The sequence below is a fragment of the Cajanus cajan genome, chromosome 7 (genome assembly GCF_000230855.2).
Source record: "Cajanus cajan strain Asha chromosome 7, NIPB_CcT2T_4, whole genome shotgun sequence".
Taxonomy (NCBI): domain Eukaryota; kingdom Viridiplantae; phylum Streptophyta; class Magnoliopsida; order Fabales; family Fabaceae; genus Cajanus; species Cajanus cajan.
The window spans coordinates 6,770,734-6,788,645 of record NC_138523.1 but is presented as its reverse complement, the minus strand read 5'-3'; the positions used below and the strand labels follow the sequence as shown (position 1 = coordinate 6,788,645).

Below are 17,912 nucleotides of genomic sequence, written 5' to 3'. Positions count from 1 at the left end.
GAAAACACATCTTTTATCATTAATCAAGCAAACTTTTGCTATCGAGTTATGTCTTTTGGCCTTAAGAATGTTGGAGATACTTACCAAATGTTGATGGATAAGGTATTTAGCAATCAAATTGAGAGGCATGTTGAAGTATATGTCAACGACATGGTCATTAAGACAAAGTCTGCTAAAGAACATGTTGATAATTTGACCAACAACTCAAGAAACACAACAAGAGGTTGAATTCAGAAAAATATGTTTTCAGGGTTCAAGGTAGGATGTTTCTGAGATTCATGCTTACTTGCATAGGAATTGAAGCAAAATTAGACAAGTGTGAAATTTTAATAAAATGAAGAGTCCATAATGTCTCAAAGAGGTACAAATGTTGGTAGGAAGACTTTCCTGACTATCTCGGTTTATTTCCAAAATGGCAATAAAAGCTAAACCAATTTTCAATTTATTAAAAAAGCCTAAAGATTTTCATTGGTATGACCGATATGAGCAAGCCTTTTTTGACTTCAAATTTTTTATCAAGTCCTCCAATCTTAACCAAGCCAAATCACTAGGTCAACCTTTTGTTATATTTAGGAGTTATTGAAGAGAAAAAAGATAAACACTAAAAGAAGGTGTTGAATAGTGTAGTAACTCGTACATTTTGTAGTGAAGTAGTAACTCTAGTTAGATGGATTGTAAAAACCAGTCATATAGAACACTAGATATTTTTATACCTATTCATCTCAACCACCGAAACTATGTCAAGTTCTCAATCTAACTAGATTGAGTTCTGCTATCTTTAAATAAACATACAAGTATTCTTTTAAGAAGTCACTTCTGGCTCAACCCTAAGTATTCTTGGACTTGCCTCTTCAAGCAACTAGCCAAGTATTCTTTTAACAACAAGCCTCTCTAGGCTCAAGAATCAAGTATTCTTTTACAGTTAATCCTTTCCAAGCTCAAAAAGGTATTCCTTTTTAGATAAGTCTCTCTAGGCTCAACCTTATAGTAATGGTTAAGAAGGTTACACAAGTGTTATGTTTGTCTCACTTAGACCTTATACAACTAGTACAAAGCAATGAAAATTTTCAAGAAAGAACCAATTTACAAAGAATATGTTTCTATACAAAGTATATGTATCACTTAAAAATATTGTTTCTTTCCTTCTTGTGCTTTGAATCTTCTTATATAGTAGCTTAGGAAAGTTGACAATTGCAACACTTTGAGTTCATCTCACAAGTTTGTTTCATTTGTCTTCATCGTCTTTAATCTTGATGGTAGGTGATTGTTTGGTTTAATTAATGCAAACATTAATTGTATAACACCGAATGGTACCTCTTATCTTATCAATAAGGCTGCTTATCATCTTTTCATACCAAATAGAGCTTGTAGAGATAATGTCAGCATATTAGAATAACAATAGTGACTTTATCTTTTTTTCTCCGTGATTTTAGAGATCTTTGTCCTTGGTCTTGACCAAAGTACAATCTTGTTCTCCTTAACAGTTTTGTGAGTTTGGATATGATCTTCTAGTTCGATCTATTAAGGAAGGAAGCATTCAAAAGTCTATGTCATTAGTCTCAATAAATAGTAAACATTTAATATATATGAGACAGGCTATATGCTTTGCTTAATTTACAACATCTCGTAGATGATCTATGTCTTATACTTCATCTAATAAGTTTTTTAAAGATGTTTTTGCGGACATTGTCTCTTTATAAAAACTTTTTGTTTGTTAGTATTAAAACCCTAAGTTCAAGGGATCCATGATTATCTTTCGCCTTAACAAGTTTCCTTTGATTGTGCACAAATCTTTAAGGAACTTTGCATATTTAGGTATATGTTGGATGGCATCAAGGAGAGGAGTGTTGACTTCAACCTTCCTAAAGGTCTCTAATAGCTCATTATCTAGCTCAAATCTCTTTGGAAAAAGGAAGTGGAATCTATTTTTGCATGGTTGTTGGATTTTATTGAACTAGAATCAGGTTTTGCTACAAAGTTTTGTTGCTACATTTGGTTATGCATTATAGTATCTATAAATCACAACCAACTTACTCCAAATTCTACAAAGAGTTTAAAGAACAAGTTTAACATTTGTATCTTGATAGAATTGTGAAATTGGTGGAACATAGTCTGACTGTCCCACTATTCCATGTATTCATTTACCAAACCTTATTTAGTAATCATCTGAAAAGAATTTATGAGCATTTAATACAAAAGATACATTTTTAGAAGAAAGACCATATGTTAAAAAGCATATAATAATTAAAATAACATAGATCGACAAAATTCACCCCTAATATAAATTTATTGAGTGGTGTAATGGCTGATAAAAATTACATTGATATCATTTGACACTAGTGTAATTTTTATCAACTATTTCACAACTCAATAAGGATCAATTAAATAATTATTTTTCAAAACTCTATGTTAGATTTAAAATTCTTTACTCCTAGATCATATATAAAAAAATTCATATTAATCTAAAATGATTTGATACCCCATTCATATAGATAAAAAAAATGACATAATATATACATTTTAAAATATACTAAAATATGAACAATTTGATCACCTTCAAATTATTTTCAATTTTACTAAAATTTGAACATACAAGATAATTTAAAGTTATAATTTAATGATTATATTGACAATATTCACAACTAATAGAAAGCTATTGAGTAGTCTAATAGTTGGTAAAAGTTACATTGGTGTCATTTGATGGATCAAACGATGAAATCTATGTAACTTTTAAAGACTGTTACTCCATTCAATAACATTCAATTAATTATTAATTTTCAAAATTCAGCATTAGGTTAAAAGTTTGTTACTCCTTTATCATATATATAAAATTTCATATTAATCTAAAATGATTTCATACATTATCTATATAGGTCAAAATTGACGTAATATATACATTTCAAAATATACTAAAATATTTACAATTTGATCACTTTGAAATAACTTTTTCAATTTCAACAAAATTTGATAAACATAGAAGAGAATATGAAGTTATAATTCAACAATTAGATCGACAAAATTCACGTCTAATATAAAATTATTTAGTGGTTTAATAGTTGGTAAAAATTATATCGATGTCATTTAACTTGTCCCCTATAAGGAAAAAAATCGAATTACATTAGTGTAACTTTTACTAATTATTATATTACTTAATAATGTTCAATTAAATCATTATTTTTTAAAATTTACCATTGGATTGAAAGTTACTTATTCTTATATCATATATACAAAATTTTATATTAATCTAATATAATTTAATATTTCATTATTATACATCAAAATTGAAGTAATATATACATTTTAAAATATACTAAAATATGAAAAATTTTATCACCTTCAAATTATTGTTCAATTTTAATAAAATTTGACATATATATAGAAGGTAACACAAAATTATAATTTAATTTTTGGATTGACAAATTCATGCCTTATATAAAGTAATTGAATGGTGTAATAATTGGTAAAAGTTATATAAGTATCATTTGATTCCTTCCTAAGGAAATGATCAAATGACATCTAAGTAACTTTTATTAACTATTATACACCACTGAAAAAGGTTCAATTAAATAAATATTTTTCAAAACTCACTCTTAAATTGAAAGTTCCTGACTTCTATATCATATATACAAAATTTCATATTAATCTAAAATAATTTGATAGCTTATTCATATAAATCAAAATTAAAGTGATATATGTATTTCAAAATATACTAAAATATGAACAATTTGATCACCTTTAAATTGTTCAATTTTAACAAAATTTAACATAAACATACAAGATAATATGAAGTTATAATTTAATTTTCGGATTAACAAAATTCATACCTAATATATAGTTATTGAGTGATGTAACTGTTGGTAAAAGTTACACTGTAATCATTTGATCCCTCTCCTATATTGTGAGGGATCAAATGACACCTATGTAACTTTTATGAACTATTATAACACATAATGATGTTCAATGAGCTAACTATTTCTCAAAATTTACTATTTGATTGAAAGTTCATTATTGCTACATCATATATACAAAAAAAAAATATTAATCCAAGATTATTTTATATATCATTCATATAAATTAAAATCAATGTAATATATACATTTTAGGATATATTAAAATATGATAAATTTGATTACCTCCAAATTGTTATTTAATTTATCAAAATTGGATATAAGAATATAAAATAATTTATTTAATCCACACACACACCCACACACACTCACTCACTCACTCACACACACACACACACACACACATATATATATATATATATATATATATATATATATATATATATATATATACACTTTAATTTTAATTTAAAATATAAATTATTTTTATTTCAAATTCTTGACGTCTAATATCAAACCTTACAAAAAATTCCAAATTCCAAGTTCCTTATATGTTGCTCACAATGACAAGGACGTTATATGACAAATAAATGATCACACACAATTCCACGGTTCATAAAATGTGCGCCCAAAGTTCTAAGATTTCAATGGCGCGTGGGACCACCACCTCACAAGTGACAAGTGACAACAAATAGATCAAATGGTCTTAGCACGTTATTTTACTAATTGACCAAAGACTTATATTACATTTATAATCTACTAAATTTAGGGTATATATTTATTTGTTCTTTAAATTTAAAATTGTATTTTTTCTTAAAAATATAAAAAAATTATTATTTTGTTTTTTTAATTCTAAAATTTATTCTTTTTGTACCTATAACTTTAAAATTATTGTTTTAGTAACTAATATTATAACTTATAGTAACAAATTGAGGGTGATTAAAATAATATTCTTTTTAATATTTTTAGGATTTTTTTTGTTATATACAAGTTTAGATTAGGATAAGATACAACTATATGCAAGGTCAAAGTTAACCATTAACCTCTTTGAGAATTTTTAATGGAATTACGAATTATCTACCTCATCCCTATTGTAGATCCACATGTAAGGGTATATAACACAAGGGAAATCAAATTCAATCTCGAGTTCTAGTTAGTAGGAGTGGAAGGATTTAACTACTTGTGTTACTCTAGCGAGACCGATATTTTAAAGACTAAAAATACAGGTTTTATATTTAAGAAACTGAAGCAATATTTTTTTTTCCAAATAACAAATTATAGAGAATAAAATTACAAATTTTAAATTTAAGAAATTAAATAAATATAAATCCCAAACATTTATAAATGTTCTTATTGTTACATTGGCTATTTGGTGTAGATGGAAGAGATACCTACAATTATGTTCGCGTATGTGATTCTTTTCTCATATTTATAAGGAAGTCAACGCTTGTGTTGATATTATTGATATTTGTTGTTAGGCGTGTTCATTGCATTAAGAATTTAATTGATTATTTTGAACAATAATCGATTATTCAAGAACCTCATTTTTGAAATAATTGATTATTTTGTTGAATAATCAATTATTACAGCAACTGTTCCTCAGGTAATTGAAAAATAGAGAAAATAATCCATAACTACTTGAAATAACCAATTATCTTAAGTGTAAACTTAATATCTTGATTTTTCATACCATTTCTCTTTACAATTCAATTTTAGCACATGTCTCAATCATCAATCATCATCTAGATAGAGATAAAATGCTAAGTTACATACTGTCGAAACCTGAAAAATTCTGATATATGCCCACAGATGGTTTGGACCTCTTTTTTGAAGATCTCATTGGTTAGGGAATTCTTGAAAACCAGATTAATCCCTAATCAATGGTTTTTATAAATGTTCGAAGGAGTCGCCACCGATATTTTACTCAAAACATCAAAAAAAGAAAAGATTTTGAAAAGTCAATTATGGCCTTCATAGTCAGAATTGGGTCTGGGGTCACGTGTAAGGAAGGTATTAGACACCCTATAATGTGACACCCTCTACCTCAACATATATAATAATTATAAAAACATCTTCTTGAGTTAAATAAATCTTTAGAATTAAAACAATGGTTCCATTAACATAAAAGTAGAGAATTCACATTCGTAAACTTAAAACATGGTCAAATGCAAAATTTATAGGAAAATGAAACATGAGTTTTTCCAAAGCAAAATAACAATAATGAAATCCTAAACTAAGCCTAGTTATGCCCCGATGTCACATATCCTATCAAAGCATGCCCAACTGAAGCCTAAGCCTCATCACCAACATCCTCATGCTGATGATCACCTACAACACAATTTAAAAACATACAAAGAACAACAAGGGAGTGAGAAACATCTCACTCAATTTCAGGTGTAAAAATAACAGTTAGGAAACACACACATAAATCATAACAAGCACAACCATAGCTACACATTAATCAGGTGCAAATTCAAATTATACATACAACAATAACACATGCACAGTCATTCATCATGTAATGATGTCATGGACTCGACTCATAAATGCATGCATGTGGCGCCAGTCACGTGTCTTATAATCACATATCACGTGGTATGCTTCCAAAGCAACATACCTGGAGTAGTCTAGGAGTACATGTCATCTCAACCGTGCAGTCTCAACTAGAAGGATGTACTACTAGGGTCTCATCGGGATAGCCAAGCCGTGCAAGATACGTCCCATGCACACAAACGGCCAGAACAAGGTCTTTTAAACCGCACTATCCCCTAGGACTCCTCCAAGATGTTTCACACTTGGAGGGCCTTCCCTAACAATGTACTCCATATCGTACCCTGTCACATAAATGCATATGATGCATGTCACACATTCACAAACTCATGGACTCATCACTTTACTTCTCATGGAATTTCATGTCTTATCTCATTTCATCACTTTAATTCATATCAAAACTTATCTAATTTTGAAATCAAACACATATTTACACTCAACATCACACAAGGAATGCAACAGAACATTCATAAAGCAAAATAAAAAACTTTCATAAAGTGTCTGTTCCTATCAGGCAAGGGATTGGGGGCTAGTCCTGCTACCCAACAATTATTCCCACACCCCCGAGCGAGGTTTCTCACTCCCCCCTTACCTGGATAAGCAGAAGATAAAGCTAGAGCAGAATCTAGTTGATCTCTTTCTCTCGGTTCTCCTTGGTCTTCAAAGAGCGTGTCAAGGAGCAGTGCCTGAGTATGCAATTTATAGACGTCAAAAGTGGCTAGATCGGCCTGTTTCGAATCCTTAATGGTCCTTTCTGGATTTATTCGTCATGTGTCAACACTACTACAAAAAGCGCATTTTACATCGCCATATTTACATCGGTTCACCAAAAACCAATGTAAAAAATATATGCGGTGGCAATCTTGTAAATAAATACAAAATATGAGCATATTTACATCGGTTGTTCCTAAAACCGATGTAAATATGAAGTATTCTACATCGGTTTCCTTTTAACCGATGTAGAAGGGATGAGCAATAGTGACTTTGGCGCCTCTCAACACTTTTTCCTTTCTCTCGTCTTCGACCAAACCCATCTTTAGCGCCTCCGCAAACCCTAACCCTCGACCCTTCCTTCTCTAACCTTCCGTGATTTCTTGAAATCAATGGCCAAAGGCACTGATTCTGACGAGTTCGTCTTGCTCTCTAGGGTTCGCTCTGGCCTCAAGCGTGAGTTTGCCTATGCCATGAAGGCCCAGTCCGAGATCTACGCTGGCTCCTTGGGCCAGACGCGGGCCAGCAAGAACCATCTTGACCCACCGCTTCAGCTCGTAAGCGCTCCAGGAAGGCCGAGGAGACCAAGCCCCCCGAGGATGCCGCCATGAGCGAGGAAGAGGCCAAGAGCGACGTCGTTGATCTTCAGAGCGATGATGAACCCAAGATTCATGCCGGAGAGTCTACGCCAATGTCGGTTTGCGAAGAAATTGAAGGAACTTCTTGCTACGGGGATTCTTGAGGGATTGCCAGTGAGGTACAAGAAGGGGACGAAGGTATTGTTTGTTTGGTTCTTTTGATTGTCTTGGTTTTAGATTTGAATTGGGAGTTTCTGCTTGATATGTGAGTTTCATGTGTTTGAGGATTTTTGTAGGCACGGAAGCCTGGAGAATCAGCGCTTCAAGGAGTGATTCGTGACTCTGGGGTTTTTTGCTTTTGTGAGATTTGTAAGGGGGTTGAAGTAAGTAAGTTGAGGATAGGTTACTTTTTTTTGTGTTTTTAGAGTCTCAGATTATGGGTTTGTAATTTTTTTTTAATTTGGTTTTTGGTGTAAGTAGGTTGTCACGCCCACTGTGTTTGAGCTGCATGCTAGGAGTGCAAACAAGCGTCCCCCTGGATGGGTTGGATGATTCTAAAGAGTACATTGCTACTAAAAGAGCTATGGAGGTTGTTGGGATCAGCTCTGATGAGCAGGTGCCACTCAGTAACATCCCTGTTGGAGAGTGTTTTCTTTCTCTTTTTATTGTTTTCATTAGAAAATTTTGCCATCCCTCTTCTCAGGATGCTATATTTCGAATAGTAGCAGCAGTGCTTCATTTAGGAAACATTGAATTTGTTAAAGGTGGGGAAGAGGAACTGGATTCCTCTCAGCCCAAGGATGAAAATTCCCATTACCACCTAAAAGTCGCAGCTGAGCTTTTGATGTAAGTGATGTTGTTTCTCTGGAAGTTTAATCTTCAAATCTAGTATGTATATGGTTACTTATTTATTTGTTTATGGTAGGTGTGATGAGAAGTCCCTTGAAGCCTCTTTCTGCAAACGTGTTATGGTGACTCGTGGTGACACCATAACAAAATCGCTTGATCCAACTTCTGCAGCTCTCAGTAGAGATGCATTGGCTAAAATAGTTTATTCAAGGCTTTTTGACTGGTAATTTCTGTGGTGTTTATGAAAATATAAATAATTTTATATATCCTTATGAAAGCTTATTTTAGTATGTATGAGTTTCTGTTATTCAATTGATGCGAACATCTGTTGATCCAGGATTGTGGACAAGATTAACAACTCTATTGGGCAAGATCCAGATTCAAATAACTTGATCGGGGTTCTAGATATATATGGATTTGAGAGTTTCAAGACAAACAGGTGCTTAGCCAGTACCCTTTGCTTTCCTGCTGTTTATATGAAGTGGGATTATTAATCAAGGAACTTATATGCTTTGTGTCTGAATTATGAAATAAAAGTTGATAAAGATGTAAAATTTTTATTTTATGCATTAGTTAATATTGTCCATAGTTTTTGCTTTGCTTGATGGATACCCAGGATAAATGGTGCAACAAAAACTTTTTAGCCAAAAATGCTTTGTAATTAATGACTATAGTGTAATTTCTTGGATTGACCTTTTTCTGTGCCTATGTTACTAATATTTTGAACTGTTCTCTGTAATGTTTAAATGGTCCTGCACAGCTTTGAGCAATTTTGTATCAATTTGACAAATGAGAAATTACAGCAACATTTCAACCAGGTTTGATTCTTTTATTTTCTGTCTTCTTGGAATTCATTATCTTGTAAACAATTTCTGTTGACTCAGTTAACATTTTATTATGCAGCATGTCTTCAAAATGGAGCAAGAGGAATATACAAAGGAAGAGATTGATTGGAGTTATATCGAGTTCGTTGATAATCAAGATGTTCTTGATCTCATAGAGAAGGTATAACATTTTCATGATGCTTGTTTTCTTTCTTAAAACCTCCCATCAAATAAAAACTTGGAGTAAGTTAATCGGTTATGAATAGTGATTATTCTATTATTTTTACAAATACCTAGATTTTTTGACAAAATGTAGCATGGCTAATCTTGGTCATTTTGCTTTAAATATACATCTATATATATGCATTATGTAGTGACGTGTGCATATGCATAGCCTTTGAGATTGTAAGATTGTCCTGCTTATTCTTTGTAGCATGTTTCCAAGATCAACGCATGAAACATTTGCTGAAAAGCTATATCAAACATTTAAAGACAACAAACGCTTCAGCAAGCCAATAGTTAACATTATTGAAAAATGTTTTTGGTTTAGTTAATAGTTTGCTAAGAAGTAAGAACACTTTGCCTACGTGAGATCTTATAATCTTCATCAATGGCGCAATTTTTATGTTCACTAAAAAATAAAAACTTCAGGGTCATTTAATGAAGAAATCTTGATTGTTGGTTGATATTTACCAAGAGATGAATGATTCTTTAGTGGATGAATACTCTTTGGTTGTGATTTTCATTTAATTTTACTTGAAATTTATATTGCAAGAAAATTTTTGTTTTATTCTTGATTCTTATTTATTTGCTATTTGGACTGGATGCAGGGCCAAAATGCATTTACTAGATCACGGGGTGGTCTTCTAGTTGGAGATGGAATATCTTTGAATTCTGGTGTGCATTCTGTTTCTGGTGTGAATCGTGTTGTGGGGGGTGGAGTTGAAAAGTTTGTTTCAGTTTTTTTCATTTTCTTTACAAAAACAACTTTATTCGGAAAAAAAAAATTGTTTGCTGAGGTTTTAGTGGCCACACTTATATTTGTTGCACTCTTGGATTTGACTAGTTAGAATATCCACTTGTGTTTTGATACTTATTTTTGGTTTGTTTCTTTAATGATATACATTTATTGATTTATATTTAATGTCTGTAAGCACTTGAGTTCAACTTTTTTTTTTGGCGTTCCAAACAATTGCAAAGCTTATGGTTATGCAATTGCAAAGCTTTTTTTTTTTTTTTTTATATGCAATCTACATCGGTTTAAGGTAGAACCGATGTAGATTTGAATGCAAATCTACATCGGTTTTTCTGAGAACCGATGTAGATTTAAACGCAAATCTACATCTCTCTATTCTACATCGGTTTTATAACCGATGTAGATTACCTTTCAGAACCGATGTAGAACAGTGCTTTTGTAGTAGTGCAAATTCGCATCTAGAACGACCCGTTCTTAAACTAGACTGACCCGTTCTAGAGTTGAGTTTTAACTCATAACGACCATGTTTGGAACGCCATTCCTAACTAGGGTCTATAGGCCTTTTTAGTAGTTTGGAATGGCCCATTCCAGTTTGGAAACGACCCTTTCTGTGCTACTAAATCACCCTTATTAGGCTTTGAGCCTTCTGCTGTCATATCATGTTGTTTTCCCAGGCTTTGGGAGCTCTTTTCTTTGATACTAGAAGTCCATTTCTTTGTTTGTATACCCAGGATGAAATTAGGTGTCTACAATATTTATACAAAATATCAAAATAATTTCTAAAATACCTTAATATAATTTATGAAAATTGGGGTGTTACATATAACGTCCTAAATTGGTATCCTATGATCAAATTAGCATGATAAAGAATAATTATTTGAATATCTTATTCCCTTTTTTAGTGTTTATTTACATATTATTTTAAATTACAATTACTTATAGAATAGGGTTTTAAACCCCCATACGTTTAAAAATAGTACGTCTACATGATGATTTATTACTTGTGACAATGGTATTTGAATGAAATAGTAATGAAAAGAGAGAGAGAGAGAGAGAGAAAGAGAGAGAGAGTTAATAGTAATGCCTCTGAAGCGAGCTTTATAAAATTCCTCTTCAAATGTGGGGTCCAGGTGCTTTTTAGCAACCTTTCACAATACAAATGTCCTCTATAACACCACAATTTTCAAAGATTATACGAAAGCTCAAAGCCCAATAAGGGTTATTTAGTAGCCAGAACAGGCTGTTCCAAACTACTAAAATGGACTATAAACCCTAGTTGGGAACGGGGCATTCCAAATCACCAAAAAGGCTTGTAACCCTAGTTGGGAATGGGCCGTTCTAGTTTAAGAATGGACCGTTCCAAACATGGACGTTATGGGTTAAAATGAAACCCCAGAACGGGCCGTTCTGATTTAAGAATGGACTAATCTGGATGTGAATTTTATACATGACGAATGAGTCCAGAACGGGTCATTCCGGATTAAAAACGGGTCGTTCCAGCCACTCCTGATGTCTATAAATAGCATGTCTGGCACTCCCAAAAGCACATTTTTCACTTCTGACTTTTTTTTCCTTCTACACTCTCTAAAGACCAAGGAGAACTGAGAGGAGGAGACCAACCAGATCCTACTTTAGTTTCAGCTACTACTTATCGAGGTACGAGAGAAAAGGGGATTATTTGTATGCAAAGTTACATGAGGGAATTGGGTAGAAGAGGAATGTCGTAGGATTATGGGTAATTTTATAATTATTTCTGTTTGAGGAATTGATGATCCCATTAGATTTTGCATGTATTGAGGATTAGGAATATGCAATTATTTTGTAAAAATGATGATCTGGGAGAGATAACAAAATTGTAGAAAAGTGCCTGTGAGTTAGGTTTTGGAAAAATATGGGGTTTTACTATTTGAGTTAAGATTCTATTAAATTGGTGATCCAATCAGGTTTTATATTAATTTATAAATGTTATTGTTATATTATTTGGTAAAAAATTGATGATCTAGATGTGGATTGATGGCGAATTGCTTGAGGGGTATGTGAACCACTATTTTGTGTGGACTTATCTATTTTGTGTATGTGATGCGGAATTGAGTTATGGAATGTGGTGTGATGTCTTGGGCACAAATATATACATTATATCTACCGTTTTAGTATTGAATTGAGAACATGATGTGGAGAATGATATGTTATGACTTAATTGTTTAATTAATTATGATGTGAGTATGTTGACATGAAATGAGATGTTGTGTGGAATGTGAATGTGATATGATTGTGGTTCCTCACACTTATGTCGGGGGTAGCACGACCTTGGGCAAGAGATGCTACAGGGGTGGCGTGACCTTGGCACGACCTTGGGCAAGAGATGCTACAAGGGTGGTGTGACCTTGACATAGTGTTAATTGCAAGATTTGTAATGAATTGGTGTTAGTGTGAATTGTGATGTGCAGATGATGCATGATTGATAGAATTAGGATATATAGAAATGGTTGTGAATATTTCATTAAGTAATGAGTTATGATGAGATTATGTTGTGGATTTTCCTTGTGTGCTTTACATATAGATGTTTTCTTTTCTCACCGTACAATTTGTGGATGTTTTAGGTGAGGAAGATCCAGCTTTGAGTGGCATCTAAAATGCCAACAGTTGAATTTTGGGTGTGCTCTGATATTGTGACATCGGGGCAGAGGATTTCTAGGACATGGATTTTTATATGTTGTTAGAGTTGTACTTATTATTTTAAAAATAATTTGTAAACTCTTATGTTTATTTTCCAATTTTTATTTTCAATTATTTTGAATATTGAAGAACATTTATGAAGGTTTTTATGTGGACCCTTTTACCAATGTTGAAAATTTATTTCCTTAGTTTATTATTACAATATATGTATTGGGGTAGTAAGGGTGTCACATCCTCACAATACTCAAGAAATACAAAAGATAGAGGGAGAAGAGATTTGTGAACTATAACTACTACAAACAAGTCAAAGATAGCAATTTTTCTCTAAATTTTTGCTCTTAATGATCTAGTCCAAATATGCTCCCTTTGCATTGTGCACGAGGACATCTATTTATAGGTGTCAGACTAACTGGAGAGCCCTTTTCAAGTTTCATAACGGGTCATTCCAAGCTAGGGTTTCAAGCCAATTTTTGAATTAGGAACGGGCCATTTTGATTTTGAAATGGGTCATTCCCAACTGCCTTTCTACATACAAACTTATGGGCCAAAACTATTTGTTCTAAATTGGGAATGACCCATTTTGACCTAGGGTTTCCAGGCCTTTTTGTTCCTGTAGAATGGCCTATTCTGGGCTCCTAATTCTATCTTTTTGAGCTTTTAGGCCTTCTGATGTTATTATGGCTTGTTTTGATGTCATGTTGGGCCTTCCAAAGATTATTTGTCTCGTTCTAGTAGTCTTTTGTCTTGTTTTGGTATCCTGGACGAAATTGGGTATCTACACTTACCAAGCACAAAGCACAAAAGCAATAAAGCTTAAAACCACACAAAAACAAGATACAAGTTGCACTCTTATATCAAGAGGCTCAAAACTCAAAATAAACTACAAGTTTCATTTTTATCTCTAAAGAGGCTCATTTATGATCATTAAAACTAACTAGGATCATGCCTTCATCTTGAGCTTGATCAACACCTAATCCCTTTGGTTGTTTGTATGTGTGAAGGTAAGGGATTAAACCCGAACCTAGTATGTATTTGCCATGGATAATTGATATGTTTTGAATGATGTATGCATATAGGTATGTGTTTTTTTTTGTAATTCATATATAATTATTAAGGAATGCTTGGAGACTAGACTAATCCCTAATTAATGATTTTGAAAGTAGGTTCATGGAGTCGCTACTAATGTTTTACTCAAAATATTGGAAAAATAAAAGATCTTTAAAATTCCAATAAAGGCCTTCATAGCTAGAATTGGGTTCAGGGGTCGATTACGTGTATGGAAGGTATTAAGCACCCCACAATGCCCTAAATCGGTACCCTATGACGAAGTTAGCATAATAATAAATAATATTTTAAATATTAATTCCCTTTTACATATAGTTATTTACATACTTGAAATTTAAATTACACGATTTATCCTACAACGTCTACATGATTTTTTATATTCAAAAGTGCATTTATTAAAAATAAGGAAGTAAGGGAGGAAGAAGGATATTGATTGGAATATCTCTTAGTCGAGCTTTATTGAATCTTTGAATGTAGAGATCCTTTAGGCTCTTTTTGGCTACCTTACACACTAACACGTCTCACTAATCTCAAGAATTACAAGGAGAGGGAGAGAGAGAGAATTTCAAACTATCTAAGACTTCCTCAGTAAATATTTTGGTCCCTTGAGCAGTGCTTGATGCTGCTATTTATAGACGTCAAAACTGACCAGAATGGTGTTGAGATTCATGGTTGGTGAATCAAGTTCTGAGAGTTTTGATGATAACAAAAGTTCTGAGAGCCTTGAAGATAACAAAGGACATAAGCTAATGAAGGCATGAAGATCATGAAAGAAATATGTAATAGGAGTAGTTTATGTGTTCTTATATGTTGAGTTTATTGTTTATGCATGTGTATGCTTTGTGCATAAGTTGATCTTAATCCAAATGGTCTAAGAATGAGTATGATGATGTTTAAAAGTATCTTGGAAATTTTTTGAAGTGTGAAATCGAATTTTTGAAAACTAACTCAAAATAATCGATTATTACTAACTATAATCGATTATTCCAGCAAGAGGTTGAAAGATTCTTGCTGTAATAATCGATTATCTGTGAAATAATCGATTATTCCATAAAGTACTATCTGGAATAATCGATTATCTTGCAAAATAATCGATTATTTTGTTCTTGAGTGATTTATAGAATTCATGAAGAACAAAATAATCGATTATCCCTAAAAATAATTGATTATCTAGGTTTGGAAAACTTTATAAATAGTTGTCACACTTTGAAACAAGGAGAGAGAACAGAAGAGAGAAAATAATTGATTTTGTGAAGTCTTTGTGACCTTCTTGGAGTGTTTTCTTTGTGAAACCAAGAAGAAAAACATTTTGTAAAATGCTTTGAGAGAAATCATCATCATCACTACATTCTTGGGAAGAAGGATTAAGATTAGTTAAGAGTTTATAGTCTGATTTTTTCAGCTTCCAGGTGAATTCGTTCCTTTAAACTTTTGTATAATGTGTTAAGAAAATCTTGAGTAGGTTTCTCAAGTGGTAAGGAATTCTTGTAGTGGATTTCTACAAGAAGTTCTTTCTTGGGTGCAAGAAAGTGTCTATCTTGAGTGTTGAAGTGTGTGCATATGTGGTATGCTTGTATAACTTCTTCATTGAGATAGTGGTACAAATCTTGATCAGGTTATAATTGAGGATTGGATGTAGGTAAAATATGGAGTGAATGAACCAGGATAAAACACTTTGCACTCTTCTCTCATCCTTATCTCTTACATTGAACAATCTTTAATTGAATGTTAAAATGGATGGTCTTGATTAATATGCTTGTATGATTAAAAATGGTTTAAACTGAAACATAACCACATCATATTAGTTGTTCTTAAACTGAATTCAATAAAGATTAAGCAGGAACTCATATAGGAGTCATTCCCATTTACAAGATGTTCAAGAAACTTCATTGAAAATTTGTATTAGAAAAGTTTTAATTGAAATAAAGATCCTTAAACTCTGATAAAATTTTTAAGTGTCATTGAATCCAACTCACCCCCTTGGATTGAGCCATTCTTTTCTATCAAATGGCACGTTCCAGTTTTGGAATGGCCCATTCTGAATCAGTCTATTAAGAGTAAAATTTGAATCTGGAATGGCCCGTCTTGGAATCAGAATAGCCCATTCTGGATTTGAATTTTACTCATAACTACCTATGTCGGAATGGCCCGTTCCGAACTAGGTTTTCTAAGCCTTTTTAGTAGTTTAGAACGGCCCATTCCAAATTGGGAAAGACCCGTTCTGGGCTACTAAATCACCTTATTGGGCTTTGGGCCTTCTGATGTCATATCGTGTCGTTCTTGGGCTTTTGGGAACTCCTTTCCTTCATGCTTGATGTTCGTTTCTTTATTTGTGGGTTCGGACAAAATTAGGTGTCTATAGTGATAAATTATGAAGTGTTGGGAATCATATATTGATGAGTGATTATGCGTTAAAAGATCATAGAGTCTTGAATGTCATGCATCATATGCATATGTATTTTGTGATGTGTATGATTCAAAATACACTATTAGGGAAGACCGCCTTGTGTAAAAACTTCAGGATTATTCCTTAGCGATAGCTTAGTAAGCCCTAGTCTTGCCCATTATGTTTATAGGGTGTATCTTGCACAAATTAGCTATCTCGATGAGACCCTAGTAGTATGTACTTCTAGTGAGAGTGTTGTGACGGCTTGATTCGACATATACTCCTAGACTACTTAGCCTTTGGATAAGGATAAAGTGTTTTACTAGCATCACATGCATATAGTTAGAAAATTATAGTCTTTGTATAACCATAACATGTTGTTTGTATTTGAATTATAATGTGGTATATGTTGTAATGTGCTAAATTATGAATTGTGGAGTAGTGCTTTGATTTTCATTCTATATCTATATAGATTGATTAACATTATGAATATTCGCTTTAAAAGTGTTATGGAGTTCACATCAGTTTGTGTGTGGCTACTAGGCTTTATTTGAAGGAGTTAGGTAGGAGAAGTGAAATGAAGAACCTCCCTTGCCTTTCTCCTCACAAGATCTTCGTCCTTGATTGTAATGTCGGAGAAGGAAGACTAGATGATGACCAGATTTGGATTAATCCAAATCAAGATGGAAGCACTCATGCTTAAGAGAGCAAAGGATTGCTCACAGAATTCTCCTAAAAGTACTAGAGAGTCCTAAAGCTAAGCAAGGTTCACAGTGACTTTTGGAGAGAATTGGTTGAATGGAATTTTCATATTTCTCAATATATCAAAAGTGAATACAAGAGTGAAGGTGAGCTACTTAAATAGGCACAGATCATGCATCATTGGCGCCAAGCTACAAGACTCACATTTGGCGCTTAAATTTGAATTCAAATTTTCAGCTCCCATGTGCTTAGCCGTGAATCAAGGCTCCATCATGCATTTATATTTCATTTAGCAAGCATTGACGGTTGATTTGGGTGTGCACATGTTCAGCCACCCATGGCTTAAAACATGTGACCCAAATTTAACTTAAATGACTTTCAAATGAAACCTAGTTTTAACATTATTTGCCTATTTAAATAATCCTTCAATATTCCTATTCTAATGACCTAAATACAATGGCCAATCAAATGCAATCAATAGGAAATAATAAAAGAAGCAAAATAAACCCAATATTGGGTATTAAAAGCCCAAAGACCCATAAAAGCCAAAAATAGGCCCATGAAGCCTAAGGCCCAAAATCCTATTCTAATTGGTCCAAAATACAAGACCAAGAAAAGTAAAACCTATACTACTTATTAAAAATAGTAACATGGTGGTCATTGTAAAGCCCATGTGAAGAGTACCCTAGGTCCACGAAGCTTTGAAGCAGTCAAATCTTCAAGTAACCTCTTGGCCATGGCTCTAGT

General features: G+C 32.7%; 1 protein-coding gene across 2 annotated transcripts; it reads left to right on the top strand.

Annotated features, from left to right (window-relative positions):
• Positions 1 to 7,174: 7,174 nt before the first annotated feature.
• Positions 7,175 to 11,502, top strand: LOC114916892 (myosin-7-like). Of its 2 annotated transcripts, none has more exons than XM_083060468.1 (9): positions 7,175 to 7,885; positions 7,984 to 8,070; positions 8,168 to 8,303; positions 8,391 to 8,533; positions 8,613 to 8,759; positions 8,874 to 8,975; positions 9,297 to 9,354; positions 9,440 to 9,541; positions 10,191 to 11,502. In XM_083060468.1, exons 3-9 carry the CDS (start codon positions 8,196 to 8,198, stop codon positions 10,428 to 10,430), a joined length of 900 nt encoding a protein of 299 aa, XP_082916594.1. In that variant the 5' UTR covers positions 7,175 to 7,885; positions 7,984 to 8,070; positions 8,168 to 8,195; the 3' UTR covers positions 10,431 to 11,502. The 2 variants fall into 2 exon arrangements, with proteins under 2 accessions (XP_082916594.1, XP_082916595.1); XM_083060469.1 differs by having other exon boundaries at positions 7,984 to 8,074.
• Positions 11,503 to 17,912: the final 6,410 nt, after the last annotated feature.

Excerpts from the sequence above, each read along its gene's own strand:
- LOC114916892 (XM_083060468.1), top strand. The coding sequence starts at position 8,196 with ATGCTAGGAGTGCAAACAAGCGTCCCCCTGGATGGGTTGGATGATTCT. Across the intron at positions 8,534-8,612 it reads GTCGCAGCTGAGCTTTTGAT|GTGTGATGAGAAGTCCCTTG; the intron begins GTAAGTGATGTT and ends TGTTTATGGTAG. Across the intron at positions 8,760-8,873 it reads TATTCAAGGCTTTTTGACTG|GATTGTGGACAAGATTAACA; the intron begins GTAATTTCTGTG and ends CTGTTGATCCAG.